The following is a 14,816-nucleotide window of genomic DNA, read 5'->3' as shown; positions in this document are numbered from 1 at the left end:
GATCTTGAGGCGAGCGTTGTTGAAACGCTGGATGTACTTCTGTAGGGTCTCTCCTGGCTGTTGCTTGATGCGGCGAAGGTCGCTCATGGCCGGGGGCCGGTCGCGAGTGCCTTGGAAGTTGGCGATGAAGCGGGTGCGCATCTCGTCCCAAGAGGAAATCGTGCCAGGAGCCAGGTTCAGGAGCCAGGTGCGGGCACCGTCCTTGAGCGCCATGGGAAACCAGTTCGTCATGACCTTCTCATCCCCGTTGACGGCTTCGATACCCAGCTCGTAGAGCTGGAGGAACTCCGCAGGGTCAGCCGTGTCGTCGTAGCATGGAGGCAGGTCGGGCTTGAACTTGCCCGACCAAGCTATGCTGGACAGCTCGGCGGTGAAGGCACGACAGCCGGCAGTGGCCACAGGAGGCCTTTGGTGACGAAGGGCTTAATCTTGGAGGTCTCCGCGCCGCCAGGAGCAGCGCGGGGTCTTGGCGCGCTGGAGCAGGAGCGCGGTCATGACGTGCCGGTGCAGGGAGCACGCGGGCAACTTCTTGGGGACGAGGGATCTCTTGGCAGCTCCTTTCTTGTCGCGCGGGCACCGAACGCGGTGGGTCTCGTCCCGGAGCCGCGCGCCGTGGAGCTAGGGCGCCTTCTTGGGGAGGAGGTGGCGGAGGCGCCTCCTGATCCACGCCTCCTGCGCAGGATGGAGGGCGAGGCTGCGAGAGAGAGGGCATAGGAGAGCCCCCTGCAGCGTTGACGAGCTTGGTGATGCGGGCGAGCCGGTCTTTGTAGAGGTCATCGACGGGACGATAGTGCAGGAGCTCTCGCGCCAGGAGCAGCGCGGCGCGCGCGTCCGCGGTGGCGCAGCGGGCGTGGGACGACGAAATGGTTAGAGTCAGCGACGGGGTGGCGGTGCGGCCCTCTCGCCGCACCGAAGGATGCAGGGATGAGGCCTGCTGCTCGTTCCCCACCGGGCCGGTGGCGGCGTTGGCGGCACGCGACGGGGAACGACGGGGGCGTCCGCCGACGGGCGCCGTCTGGGCAACGCGGGTGGCGAGGGAAGCCCGGCGCTCGGCGCGGGCTCGACGAGCGTCAGATATGGATGCGACGGACGGCGAAACGCAAGATGGCGGAAGCCGTGATTCCGGCACACCCCTACCTGGCGCGCCAACTGTCGGATTTCGGGTTCCGGCACACCCCTACCTGGCGTGCCAAGTGTCGGATTTCGGGTTCTGGTAGACCCTTGAGGTTCGAACTCTGGGGTGCGTGCGGAGATCACCCCCCCTACCGGCTCCTGTCTTGTTGCCTCGCAAGAGATCTAGACTACCCGAAGAACAACACAAGGGACACGAGGTTTATACTAGTTCGGGCCACCATTGTGGTGTAATACCCTACTCTAGTTTGTGGTGTGGTGGATTGCCTCAGGGGTTGATGATGAACAGTACTGTAACACCCCAAAATTTTGACCTTGTTTTGTTAGTTAAAATTTTGCCAGGAAACTTAAACTTTTATTTTTTGGATTTCCTTTTGATTTCAGAACCTTTCTTTTCTTTATTATTATGGAGTTTTTACCCCTAGTGAAAACTTCTCGGTCATTATGGGACTTATTTCCCCTCTCAAATAAAACAATTCTTGTATCAGTGGGATTATCTATATAATTATTTTCCCCTGAGCTTTATTTCTTTAAATTGGTTTTTCATAAGTTTTAGGGTTCCATTTGCACTGCAACCCTTTGATAAATTTATTTAAAAATCCCACCAAAATTTGGAGATGTCATGTGATGCTTCTCAATCACTTTTATGCAAAAATATATTTCATTCATTGGATATTTTGAGTTCTACACCAAGTTTTCCAATCTGGTCCAGTGGGCAATTTTACACTACAACCTATTTAAATATTTCCTTAAAACTTCTACCAAAATTAGGGGAGGTCAGTAGGAGCATATTATTCCACTTTGTGCAAAAACCCATTTATGTCCTTTGAAAAATTTGAGTGAATCATCCTCTTTTTCATTCTGGTCCAACTTGATGATTTGTACTGCAGCCATCTTCTAACTTGCTCCTTCACCCATGATCTTTCTGCGACTTGTAGTAAACCATACCAAACCCTTAAGTCCAGGAGGTTGGACTCAATGGAGCACTTTTGGTTCATGAAATCATGCCCTTTTCCAGAACTGAAGTTTTGCAAAACTTGCACTAGCAAGTTTGTGCTTTTGACAAACTAACCTCACCACCCTTTTAGTCATCCAAAGAGACCCTGATCTGGAGATTTTGGACCCTCCAAGAGTGGCCTAAGTGCCCTTAGCATTTTGACAAACACCTTCTGTGCATGGCCAGTTTGGGCATGGTTTTAGTTTGCACTCTGGACTTGCATGCTTCGCCAAATCAGCTTGTCTCACGGATTTGCCCTAGCCTATAACCCCACCCTGCTAACCCTCATGTGGATTAGAGCCCCCTAGCATGCCTTAGCATATTGCCGAGCACGTTGCGTGCATGCTCTGGGCGCGTTTTGCACGTGCGTGCACTTGAGTAGCCGCGTCGCGCCCCGGCCCTTACTCGCCTGCAGGGCCGCCCCCGACCTCATCCACTCACCACAACACGCAAGCCCGCCCCTGGCGCCCTACAGCGCCGCCGCCAGGGCCCTCTTGGCAGCACGTTGACGGCCACAGTGCGCCCTGCCATGGACGGCACCGCCCAAACCACAACGTCTCGCCACCTGCCCTCGTGAGCAGGCCGTCCCTATCCCCAAGCTGGTCGCAAGCGCCCATCGCCGCCACGTCCCCCGGATGCTACAGAAAGACGGTCGCCGACGAGCTTATCCACGGCCGCTGCGAACCGACTTGGATGTGCTATAAAAGGAGGCCCCCGAGCTCCTCCGAGCACTCAGGCAGCCTCACATCATCCTTCTCATGCCCCCCTTAGTCGTCAATCGAAGAGAGGAGGCCGTCTCCGCCCTCTCCGGTCAGCTCGGCCGCCGCCCCGTCCCGGCCCATTCTGATGCAACCAAAGCTTCCCCCTGACCCCCAACACCACCGTTCGACCCCCCTTCAACCCACGGAGCTGCCTAGCCTCCCAGACACGGCTAGGAACCACCATGGCCAGAACCCTCAAATCCACCGAAGCCTCCCCTCCGCCGTAGAGCTCGCCGCCGGCGATTCTCTCCATCCCCGGCGACCCTACAACCACTGGGAGGACCGCCTAGGAGTGGCGGATCCATCCCTGCACTCGGATGCCCTCGAGGAACCACCGTTCGCCGGCGAGGATCGCCGGAGCTCCGCCTCCGTTCGGCCAAAGGAGAGGAAAGGCGGGGGACGACTAGTCAAACCTGACTAGTGGCCCCCCTGGACCCACCGTCAGTGACCCAGCCCCGCCACCACGTGGTTTAAGTGAAGACGTAAAACCACAAAGTACGTTTCCTCCGCTCCGAAAACGTATTCCTGTCTGAAACGTTTTCTTTTCTATTTTTATTTAAAAAACAGATTTTGACCAGATCTTTGACTGGCTATAACTTTTTAAATATAACTCCAAATGAATTGATTCTTTTTTCTACCTCTCCCAAATTCTGTCTAGTTTATTTTCAGATTTATTTGAAAAAATTTCAAACAACGTTTTTGTGCTCTTTTGAAAATGTGTGTTAATTCCAATTTACTTAAAATAGGATTTTCGAGAGAGAGAAGAAAACTTTCAAAAGTTTTGGAGTGCACCTCACCCCTCCACAACTTGAAGGCAAGCATTCTGAACCCTGGCATGATATTGTAGTCTGTTGTTTGATACGGTTACAACACCTCTCATCTCGGAGTTTTTCGTTATTTTTCTGTGATAATAAGTGCAAACTCATGAGTGCATATTGATGATTCATGCTGTTGGAGTTTGATATCACATACCTCCCGTGCATACCGGAAGGAACCCGGGAAAGCTTCTGTCTTGGGTAGACACGAGCTTGTTTCCGGTCGTTGAGACGAATGTGTCCGGTACGGCATTGTGAGACATGATGAGCGGTGGTTATGTCTGTTGGTTGAAGACATATTTGTTATGCTAAACATGCAGGGAATTTATAATCCTCCCGAGTCGACCGTAGATCGAGTCTTGTTCCAGTAACCCCCATACTTGTTTTGTACTACCACTTGTCCTGCCGCGGGTAGGGTGCGGTTTAGTAAGTTGTCAACCACTTTCTTGGCACACACCGTACTGAGAGGCCATGGTGGAAGATACCGGTTGTAGCCGGTAGGCAGGCCACCTGGTCCGGGGGCATGGGTGTTTCCGGTTGGGACCGAGAGGGGAGGCCACCCCTTAGAGCGCGCGATATAAATTTGATCCCATGCTACGCGAGGTTGTAGCCTCCCCACTTAGAGTTTTACTTGACTGGTGTCGTGGGTGATTCCAGACATCGGTAAGTTAAGCTGGTGTGTGCAAGTCAGGTGTGTTTTCAATTAAGAGACCATAGGCGGAATTAGTCCCGATGGACTAAAGGAATCCGTTACTCGTGGGCAAAGAGTACACCCTCTGCAGAGATAATATCTATTCGAATAGCCGTGTCCATGGTTAAGGACTACAGTCTGGGTCGGGTCAAGTGTCGGTCTTAGTGTCGGTCTTCGGAGGAGAACCACTAAACCAGAGCTTGGAATCATGATGTGTGACATATGATGATTATGATTATTATTATGGACTAACCCCTTTATATTTTTGAAAGAATTGAGTATCCCTGGGACGGTTCTACCTCCTAGATATTCACTATGATTATTTTCCTTATAAGCCCTTTATGTGGTGTCGCTTAGACGCCCGACTGTGGCATGCTTGTTATTCATTTACTTTATAAGCCTTTTATATGGTGTCGCTTAGACGCCCGACTATGGCATGCTTGTTATTTATTTACTTTATGAGCCTTTTATGTGGTGTCGCTTAAACGCCCGACTGTGGCATGCTTGTTGTTTATTTACTTTATAAGCCCTTTATGTGGTGTCGCACAGACGCCCGACTGTGGCATGCTTGATATTTCCTTTACAAGCCCTCTATGAGGTGTCACTCAGACGCCCGACAGAGGCATGCTTCATATCATAATCCTTTCGAGGTGTCGCTCCAGACACCCGGTCGGTGCATGATATTTCTATTCCATTATTGCATATTCATGTTGCATATAAATAACCTGCTTGCATGCATAAAAGATTTTCATTTATGATTGACGATGTGATCATAGAATATTTCAGTGCATGATTATTGTTTATATCATCTCAGTGTTCATAATGTTTGCGAGTATATTCAAAGTACTCACTGGCTTGTCCCTGGCTATTGTCTTGGCCAGATTTCTTGCTTGGAGAGGAGTGTTGCGACGACAGCCCCGGAAACTAAGCAACGGTGATAGCAGCCTCGCAAAGATAGGAGTTAACCTGGTCAGCTGTTCCTGTGGGAAATGGAGTCCCATAGACGCTGATGACCCACAAACCGCTTCCGCCATCAACCACTAGAAACCATTTGCTGTACTCACAGGCCAGAATGGTCTTGTACTACATATTTTGTACTTTGCTTGGAATTTCTGTATCAAGTTGGTGCCTCATCAGCTAATAGTTATCCTGGGGCTGGTGAGCATAATGGCCATTTTCTGGGAAATCAATTACTCGGAAAACCGGTCGTGACAAGTACAAAGGGGAACAACCTCGCGAGGAGCTGTTCTTGAGCTGGTGCGATGAACTGCTTGGGTGAGTTCAGTCGCCTCTCTCTCCGTGGATCTTCGTGTTGGTCTCTCTACTCTGTGGTGGCTAGCCTTATTTATAGAGGAAGGCCCTGGGCCTCTTCCCAAATATTGAGCGGGAAGGGCGCCAACAATTGGCCATTTTGAAGGGGAACATCTAGTACACTTATCCTGACTAAAGTTGGTTCTCGCCTGCCAAAGGCTCTAACGATGACGCCTTCCTGGGCTCCACGATGACCTCCATCCCGCCGTTCTGCTGGTCTTGATCTCGTTGCACCGAAACGGTAACCTTTGCCTGATGCCTTGGCCTGTGTTTGCCCCCTTTGCACCAAGGGGAAACAAGGACACTGCGCATGCTGGCGCCCGCCTGGCTTCGGTCGTCATGGCTTGCGTCACGGGCATCTCGTGAGGTACCCCGCCTTGATCTCTCCGCCTCCTCGCGAGCCAGCCTGACGAGGCTGCGCCTGAGGAAGCTTCCTGTCGTCCGCCCCGCGAGGCTTGGCCCCTCGCGAGGGTCTTGAGCTTGTGTTGACGAAGATGTGTCGTACTGGGCCACTCCTTGAGCCACGCTGCAGGTCGCAGGCAGGCAAGTCTGGGTACCCCGTTCCCAGAACGCCGACAGCTGCCTAATTTTTTACCTTTTTTTGTAATTTTGTATGATAGGGCAACGGAAAGGACTGTTCTTATTCTTTTTGCCTCAAGTGCCCTAAAAAGGCCTCATTTTTTTTGAGAAGTAAAAAGGGCCTAGTTTTTTTTGAGACAAGTAAAACGCGTACTGCTCCAGCCCGTTTAACTCGGTCTAGAAAGACCCAATTAAAGCCCAACAAGGGCGTGCCGGCCTAATCGCCCACCCACCTAACAAATTGGGCTTCCCGATCGGGTCCCTCCCTTCCTCTCCTCCGCTCCCCTCAATCCGAATCCACCAACGCAGAGGAGTGAAGAGAGAAACTCCGGAGAAGAAGCAGGAGCGGGCGAGGCGGCGAGGTCGATGTCGACGACGGCGGGGTACCTGGCGCGGCGCGCGGGCCAGAAGGAGCGGGTGCGGCTGCTCTACCGCCGCGCGCTCAAGGACACCCTCAACTGGGCCGTCCACCGCCACCTCTTCTACCAGGACGTGAGCGCCCCTCTCCCCCACCCTCCCCCGATCTCCCCGCCCCCTCGCGGATCTGACCCCGTGTTCTTCTCCCGTGCAGGCGTCCGAGCTCAGGGACAAGTTCGAGGCCAACAGAAATGTGGTAAGACTGAAGATTCGCGTCTCCCCCCTTCGTCTATTTGTTGACGATTCGCATCTGACGCCGATCCCCGTGGTGTTCTGATCGATTTCCTGTGTGTGTGTGTGTCGCAGGAGAACCTGGACGTGATCGATAGGCTCATCGAGGACGCGGAGGCGCAGCAGAGGAACTTCCAGCACCCGGATCCTTACATTGGTAAGCCATGAAATGGTTGCGCCCTTCGTTCCCGCCGTTGGTGCCTCTGTTTGTGGATGCGATACTGCGCGGTAAATCATGTAGCGTGATACTTGCAGTTGTTTCGTTACGCTGTTGAACATTGAGTCACTGATCATTCAGTTGGGAATGTTTTTGATCACTCAGGCCCGATGAATTTGTATGTTTTACTGAAGCTGTGAGCTCAAGCCTGCATTTTTTAATGATTGATTGTGTATAGTTAGAGGCGTGGAGCTACTTGGAGTCTTGGAGACATGTCTTGTCATCACTTAATTCATCACATTATCTTGTTATTTCATTTTGCTGGTTTGTAGAACTACTTATTAGCTTTCAGTAATAGAGGAGTATCCTCCTCTCTAAGAAATAATTCAGATTATCTTAGGATACCAATATTTGCTTGAGGCGTGAGCTGTGTTGTTTAGTCTCAACTAACTGCTGTAGTGAGTAGTGACATGATCTTCATGTTGTATTCAATGCTAACCTTCACTGCAAACGTAACATTCTCAGGCCAGAAATGTACAGACTTGTTACATATTCATTTCAGTGTCACGCTATTCTTATTCAGGCGAAACTTTATTTACGATCAGTTTATCCTTGAGAATAGAGGCTGCTTCAGCTTTATGATACACATTCTGTTGTGCAAAATAGCCTTTTTTTTAGAAATAAAATAAAAATTGTTGCGCATACTTTTATTTCATAATCGAAGATAATGTACTTAGGCTTTAGATTAAAGTGAAGAAATGACACATTTTCAGATAGGTTATTTTCGGTACTATAGCATCTTAAGATCATACTACCTGTAACAAACTGCTCATGTGCGCTTTCCTTTGATGCAATTGCTTTCTTACCCTATGTTACCTGTTTAACAAATGTGATTTTGGGGTTTTGGTATGCTGTGATTCTTCTGATCGATGAGGTTATGCAATGTATCTACTCTGCAGTTCCATGGGCTCCTGGTGGCACTAAATTCACAAGGAACCCTCCTCCACCTGAAGGGGTAAGAACATATATGAAATTTATTTAACATATCTGAGTTGTTAAGGTACTTCTGTTTATAGTGCTGTGTTTGGAGCTTCTAATGTGAGATATCTTACAAAAATTCTTATGCAGATCTCAGTTCAAATTAGTTGACCAGTTGATTAATTAAAGCAGTTTTCTTTGTGCAGCGTTTGTCTGTCAAAATGCACGATGACTACTTTTTGACTAAACCTTTTGTTTGTTGCCAGAATGTGTTATAAGCTTAGCTCCTCATTTTTTTTTTTGCTGAAGCGTTTAAAGTACTTTGGACCATTTTCTTGGTTAACCAGTCATCTCGTGCATGCTGCTGCCGAAGAGGCAAATTTCATGATATTTATTGTTTGATGTAGTTCGCCTTGACCATGCAATGCCTATGAAACTGTTACACTACTGTTTAAATGGTATATTGTCTTTGCAGATTGAGATTATCTACAACTATGGCAAAGAAGACCAATGAACAAGAATCATGCATTTGTGAGCAGAGCCTGGCACCTGCGGAGTGCGAAGGACTTACTTTCACTTTTCCAGATGATAGCATGCAACTGAGCTGCTGTATGATTGTTAAGAACAAAATAAAATTACTAGCCTCCTTCCATGTGTTTCTTTTATCATGGATCTTGTATGGCAACTATTTTGTGCTCATCAGCTAGTTCATCGTTTACATTTACTAAGCTTTCTTTGTCAAGTAAGTTATGCATGACTAAAATGTTTGAACGCACAGGCATCGATATGCTGCTATTTGTTTGGTGGCCTTGCTGGTAGTCCCCAAATGAGGGTGGGGTTAAGAGCATCTCCAACAGGTGATGTATAATAGGCACTCAAAAGCAGTTTTAGGGGACCAAAAGGCTAGGCATTACAAATTGTTCTCCCCCAACATATGATAAAATAGGGCACCGCAATTACGTACATGTTGAAACAAACAATATCAAATTTATCTCAAATGAATCCCAAACAAATAAAACACAAATAGTACAAACATAACATCAAACTCGTCAATCCACAACATCAAATTATTACATAGATCATCAATGCATAACATCATAATCAACACAAATTTGTCATCACACATGACAACAAAGTTTATCACACGTGACATGGAACACACAGATAAAGCTAGTGCTCTTGTTGCCCATGCCATATCCACCAGCCCTCAACGAGATCTTTTTAAAGATCGTTGTGCTTACAGGAATCTCGAATGTCATGGTACACCTCAGAAAGCGTCGGATTCGGTCTTCCGTTCTACATGACCGCACCGGTTGTCACATGAGTTCATAGAAGGTGTAATCCATATCTTTTCAACACTCATTCTCAATGATCATGCACATGTTGTGCATGGTCATGTAAGTTGTGATGATGTACCAACCAAGGATCTCCTGGTCCCAAAACCTAGTCGGTCCTCGCATAATAGCAAATCGGGCTTGCAAAATCTCAAAAGTCGTTTTCAAATCTTTCCTGGTAGTGGCTTAAGTATTATGGAAGTAGAGTTCTTTTAACATGTGGGGGGGGGGGGTTTAAAATTGGCTTCACAAAAGTAGCCCACTTTGGTTATATCCAATCCGCAAGGTAGTGGCCCATGTTGTACGTACGGCCGTTTGCTTGTAAATCCATCGATGGCGATTCCCCATTGGCTAACTTTGAAAAGAGAGGTGACCGTTGGAGCACACTGATGTCATTGTAAGATCCAGACATCCCAAAATGTGCATGCCAAATCCACGTCTCCAGAGCGGCCATGCCATGCTGCATGGCAGTTCTACCACTTCGAGTGCATGCAATCAATTGAGCCAAACATACCTGGAAACACGCATGCTTTGTTCATCTCCAAAAGTCCTATCGTGTCTTGAGTATTGCATGCTCTCAAATACTATGGCCCAAACACTTCAACTGCTTCCGTCGCTTCATTGCAGATATGGAGCCCCCGCGACGTTTGGCTTCATGGTCGCCGCTACACGTGGTCTCATGAGCAAGACCACCCTACTCTTGTGCGGAACAATATGGTGTTGTGCACACCTAGCTGGGATTTGATGCAACCGTAGTGCTTACTTCGCTGCCTATCTTCTGCGGCCTCGAACCATTGTCCTCTCTTCATTGAATGCATCGCCGCCAAGCGCTTCCACTTTGAGCGGTTCTGCCCTAAATTAGGTGTCTATCTCAACGTGGTTTCGGAGGAGTGGAACTCCGTCCACCTGGACCCTGAACCTTTCTGACGCAACTTTGCATGTCTCAAGGAGACTGCTTGATAGCTTCGTAGTTGAACTAAAACAGAGGGAAACATCTCTCTACAGTTGCTTCTTGTGCACGAGCTTATCGTGCGTCTAGATGAGGCTCAAGCTAGCCGACCGCTTTCTGCCTTCGTGTCTTGGCTTCACCGCAGGCTGAAGTGCACCTACCTTGGTTTGCCCTCTCTTGAAAGATCTATCATGCGACAGTGTGCTCATTTTTCCTGGTTGCGCAGCGGCGAGACCAACTCGTCCTTCCTTCGCATTCACGCCTCACGACGCCAACAGGAGGGCAGAATCTTTATCCTCTAGATGGGTGACGAGCTGATCTCAGATGAGGTTACGATGGATGAGGCGGCCTTCACCCACTTCTACCGGATTATTGGCTCCCCGGACGACCGTGAATTCACCCTTGATCTTGAGGCGATCAACCCACATTCTTTTGATCTCTCGAGCCTCGAGCAACCCTTTACCGAGGAGGAAATTTGGAATGCTATCAATCAACTCCCAATTGGCAAAGCGCCTGGGCCCAATGGATTCACGACAAAATTTATGAGCTCTTCTTGGGAGGTGATCAAGGGAGATACTGTGAGGCTTTCGATAAGATTTGTACGCTCAATGGTCGTGGGTTTATCAAACTGAATGATCCCCTCCTCACCCTCTTGCCAAAGAAACCTGATGCCTCCTCTCCCTTCTGTTGGCAAAGCTTTTTGCCAAGGTTCTCTCTCTCTCTATCTCTCTCTCTCTCTCTCTCTCTCTCTCTCTCTGTATTACTCTGTGTCTAGATGAGCTTGTGTCTGCTAACCCAAGCGTGTTTATCTCGGGGCACTGCATCCATGAATTTTTTTTCTCCTGGTTCAGCAGTCTGCCCGCCACCTGCACAATCGAAAGCTTCCGAGGGTTCTTCTCAAGTTGGACATTGCTCGTGCATTCGACTCTGTCTCCTAGCCATTTCTCCTTTAGACTTTGCGCCACCTGGGTTTTGGCCCACACCGGAGAGTGTGGATCTCTATCCTTCTATCAACATCTACTCGCATCCTCATCAATGGATCTCTAGACCTTCCCGTCAGGAACTTTAAGGGAATGCGCCAGGGCGTCCTTCTGTCCCTGATGCTAGTCACTATTGTGATCGATGTGCTCAATTCCCTCATCTAGTGGGCGATTCAGGCTGGAATCCTTAAGCAGCTAACTTCTCACCATATGACCTCTAGTGTCCCGTTGTACACCTATGACGTCCTCGTATCTTGCCACCTCGACCCAAGAGACCTTATGCTATGCGCAACCTGATTCACGTCTTTGGAGGTGCGTTAGGGCTACACACCAATTTCACGAAGTGCTCTACGAACCCCATCCAGTGCGTGCCTATGGATGATGTGGTCATTGCGAACGAGCTGGCATGCTTGGTTCAGGCATTCCCAATAACTTACCTTGGGTTGCTGCTATAAGTGAGAAGAATCCACTCTTTCCAACCATACTGCTATAGTTGACCGCATGCGCAAGAATCTGTCTACCTAGAGAGCATCCCCAATTGCCCGAGGGGAAGGACTTAACCTCTTGCAGCATTTTCTCTATGCTAGTCTTGGACACTTGCTTGTGGCCATCGTCCTCAATGATGCCATCCTCAAGAAAGTTAGCGGGCAATTCACAACTTTGTGTGGCATGGGCGAAAGGATGCGGTCGCTGGCCACTGCACTGCCAATTGGCGGCTGGTTTTTATGCCACTGTTGTTGGGCGGCCTTGGCGTCCAAGACCCGCATCGCACCGGAATCTCTCTCCGCACGCACCGGATTTGGCTGCAGGATGTAGATCACGACCATCCTTGGAGCCATTTATCCCTTCCCTATGACCCTGAGGTCCATGCCATCTTCCGCACCTCCACAGATTGGGAACTTTGGGATGGTTGCTCCTTACAAATTATGGACAGATCAGTGGATTCAAGGCTAATCCGTTGCGGAATTCGTGCCAGTTGTGTTTGTGAGGATTTCATGGCGGCGGCGCTGTCTGCGTTCGGTTGTTGATGGGATGCATGGTCGTGCCTGGGCCCAATACATCACCGACGCCCTCAGTGCTCTTTCCATAGTCCAGTACATTGATTTGTGGTGGCGTGTCCATCATACCCCTCTTACTAATGCCCCGGACAAGATTCGATGGCGTTGTACACAAGACGACCGCTACTCGGCGCGCTCCTGCTACACCACTTTGTTCCACGGCCCCACCACCTCGCCACATTCCATGCTTACATGGCAGACTTGGGTGCCGCTTAGTATCAAGTTTTTCTTGTGGCTCGCGCACCAAGACCGATGCTAGACTAACACACATCTCGCTCGGATTGGCCTCCCCCACAATTCTGCTAACGCATTCTGTGACCAGGCTATCAAAACTACGGATCACCTCCTGATCACCTAGCCCTTCTCTTGGATCGTATGGCATGGTGTCTACTCAGCTCTAAGGCTCATCGTCAATTTGCCACGAGGCATTGACTGCTTCTTTCGACTGTTGCAATCTTCTATATTGACCTCTCTAGCTTCGCTTCGTAATACGGTCGCCTGGGATCATCGTCGTTTGGTCTCTCTGGAAGCACTAGAATGCTTATGTTGGGGAACGTAGTAATTCAAGAAAATCCCTACAATCACGCAAGATCTATCTAGGAGATGCATAGCAATGAGATGGGAGAGTGTGTCCACGTACCCTCGTAGACCAAAAGCGGAAGCGTTTAGTAACGCGGTTGATGTAGTCGAACGTCTTCATGATCCAACCGATCCAAGTATCGAACGTACGGCACCTCCGTGTTCAGCACACGTTCAACATGATGACGTCCCTCGTGCTCTTGATCCAGTTGAGGACGAGGGAGAGTTCCGTCAGCATGACGGCGTGGCGAGGGTCATGATGAAGTTACCGGCGCAGGGCTTCACCTAAGCACTACGACGATATGACCGAGGTGTTAAACTGTGGAGGGGGGCACCGCACACGGCTAAGAAATTCTTTGTTGTGTTTTAGGGTGCCCCTGCCCCCGTATATAAAGAAGGAGAGGGGAAGGCCGGCCGTCCCTGTAGGGAGCGCCAAGAGGGAGGAGTCCTACTAGGACTCCAAGTCCTAGTAGGATTCCCCTTGGTGGAAGGGGGGAAGAAGGAAGGGAGAGGAAGAGGGAGAGGGAAGTCCTATTCGGACTCCCCATGGGGGGGGGGGGGGAACCCCTTGCGGGCTATCGTCTCTCTCCCCTATGGCCCATGTTAGGCCATTGCTTCCTCGGGGGGTTCCGGTAACCCCTCCGGCACTCCGTCTTTACCCGGTACCTCTCGAAACTCTTCCGGTGGCCGAATAACATCGTACAATATATCAATCTTTATGTCTCGACCATTTTGAGACTCCTCGTCATGTCCGTGATCTCATCCGGGACTCCAAACAAACTTCGGTCATCAAATCACATAACTCATAATACAAATCGTCATCAAACGTTAAGCGTGCGGACCCTACGGGTTTGAGAACTATGTAGACATGATCGAGACACATCTACGATCAATAACCAATAGTGGAACCTGGGTGCTCATATTGGTTCCTACATATTCTACGAAGATCTTTATCAGTCAAACCGCACAACAACATACGTTGTTCCCTTTGTCATCGGTATGTTACTTGCCCGAGATTCGGTCATCGGCATCATCATACCTAGTTCAATCTCGTTACCGGCAAGTCTCTTTACTCGTTTCGTAATGCTCCATCCCGCAACTAACTCATTAGTCACATTGCTTGCAAGGCTTATAGTGATGAGCATTACCGAGAGGGCCCAGAGACACCTCTCCGATACATGGAGTGACAAATTCTATTCTTGATTTATGCCAACCCAACAAACACCTTCGGAGACACCTATAGAGCATCTTTATAATCACGCAGTTACATTGTGACGTTTGATAGCACACAAGATGTTCCTCCAGTATTTGGGAATTGCATAATCTCATAGTCAGAGGAACATGTATAAGTCATGAAGAAACTAGTAGCAATAAACTGTAACGATCATAATGCTAAGCTAATGGATGGGTCTTGTCCATCACATCATTCTCTAATGATGTGATATCATTCATCAAATGACAACACATGTCTATGGTTAGGAAACATAAGCATGTTTGATTAACACGCTAGTCAAGTAGAGGCATGCTAGGGACACTGTGTATTGTCTATGTATTCACACATGTACTAAGTTTCCGGTTAATACAGTTCTAGCATGAATAATAAACATTTATCATGATATAAGTAAATATAAATAACAACTTTATTATTGCCTCTAGGGCATATTTCCTTCAGTCTCCCACTTGCACTAGAGTCAATAATCTAGATTACAAAGTAATGATTCTAACACCCATGGTGTCTTGGTGCTGATCATGTTTTTCTCGTGGAAGAGGCTTAGTCAACGAGTCTGCAATATTCAAATTCGTATGTATCTTGCAAATCTCTATGCCTCCCTCCGCGACTTGATGACG

General features: G+C 49.0%; 1 protein-coding gene across 1 annotated transcript; it reads left to right on the top strand.

The window, feature by feature from the left end:
* The first annotated feature begins 6,506 nt into the window (after positions 1-6,506).
* Positions 6,507-8,796, top strand: LOC123158096 (NADH dehydrogenase [ubiquinone] 1 beta subcomplex subunit 9). The gene is made up of 5 exons (XM_044576223.1): positions 6,507-6,777; positions 6,857-6,898; positions 7,009-7,090; positions 8,050-8,105; positions 8,544-8,796. The coding sequence occupies exons 1-5, from the start codon at positions 6,652-6,654 to the stop codon at positions 8,580-8,582; spliced, it is 345 nt and encodes a 114-aa protein (XP_044432158.1). The 5' UTR covers positions 6,507-6,651; the 3' UTR covers positions 8,583-8,796.
* Positions 8,797-14,816: the final 6,020 nt, after the last annotated feature.

This window comes from Triticum aestivum, chromosome 7B (assembly GCF_018294505.1).
Source record: "Triticum aestivum cultivar Chinese Spring chromosome 7B, IWGSC CS RefSeq v2.1, whole genome shotgun sequence".
Classification (NCBI taxonomy): Eukaryota; Viridiplantae; Streptophyta; class Magnoliopsida; order Poales; family Poaceae; genus Triticum; species Triticum aestivum.
The sequence above is the reverse complement of the archived record's forward strand: the minus strand, read 5'-3'. Positions and strand labels throughout refer to the sequence as shown.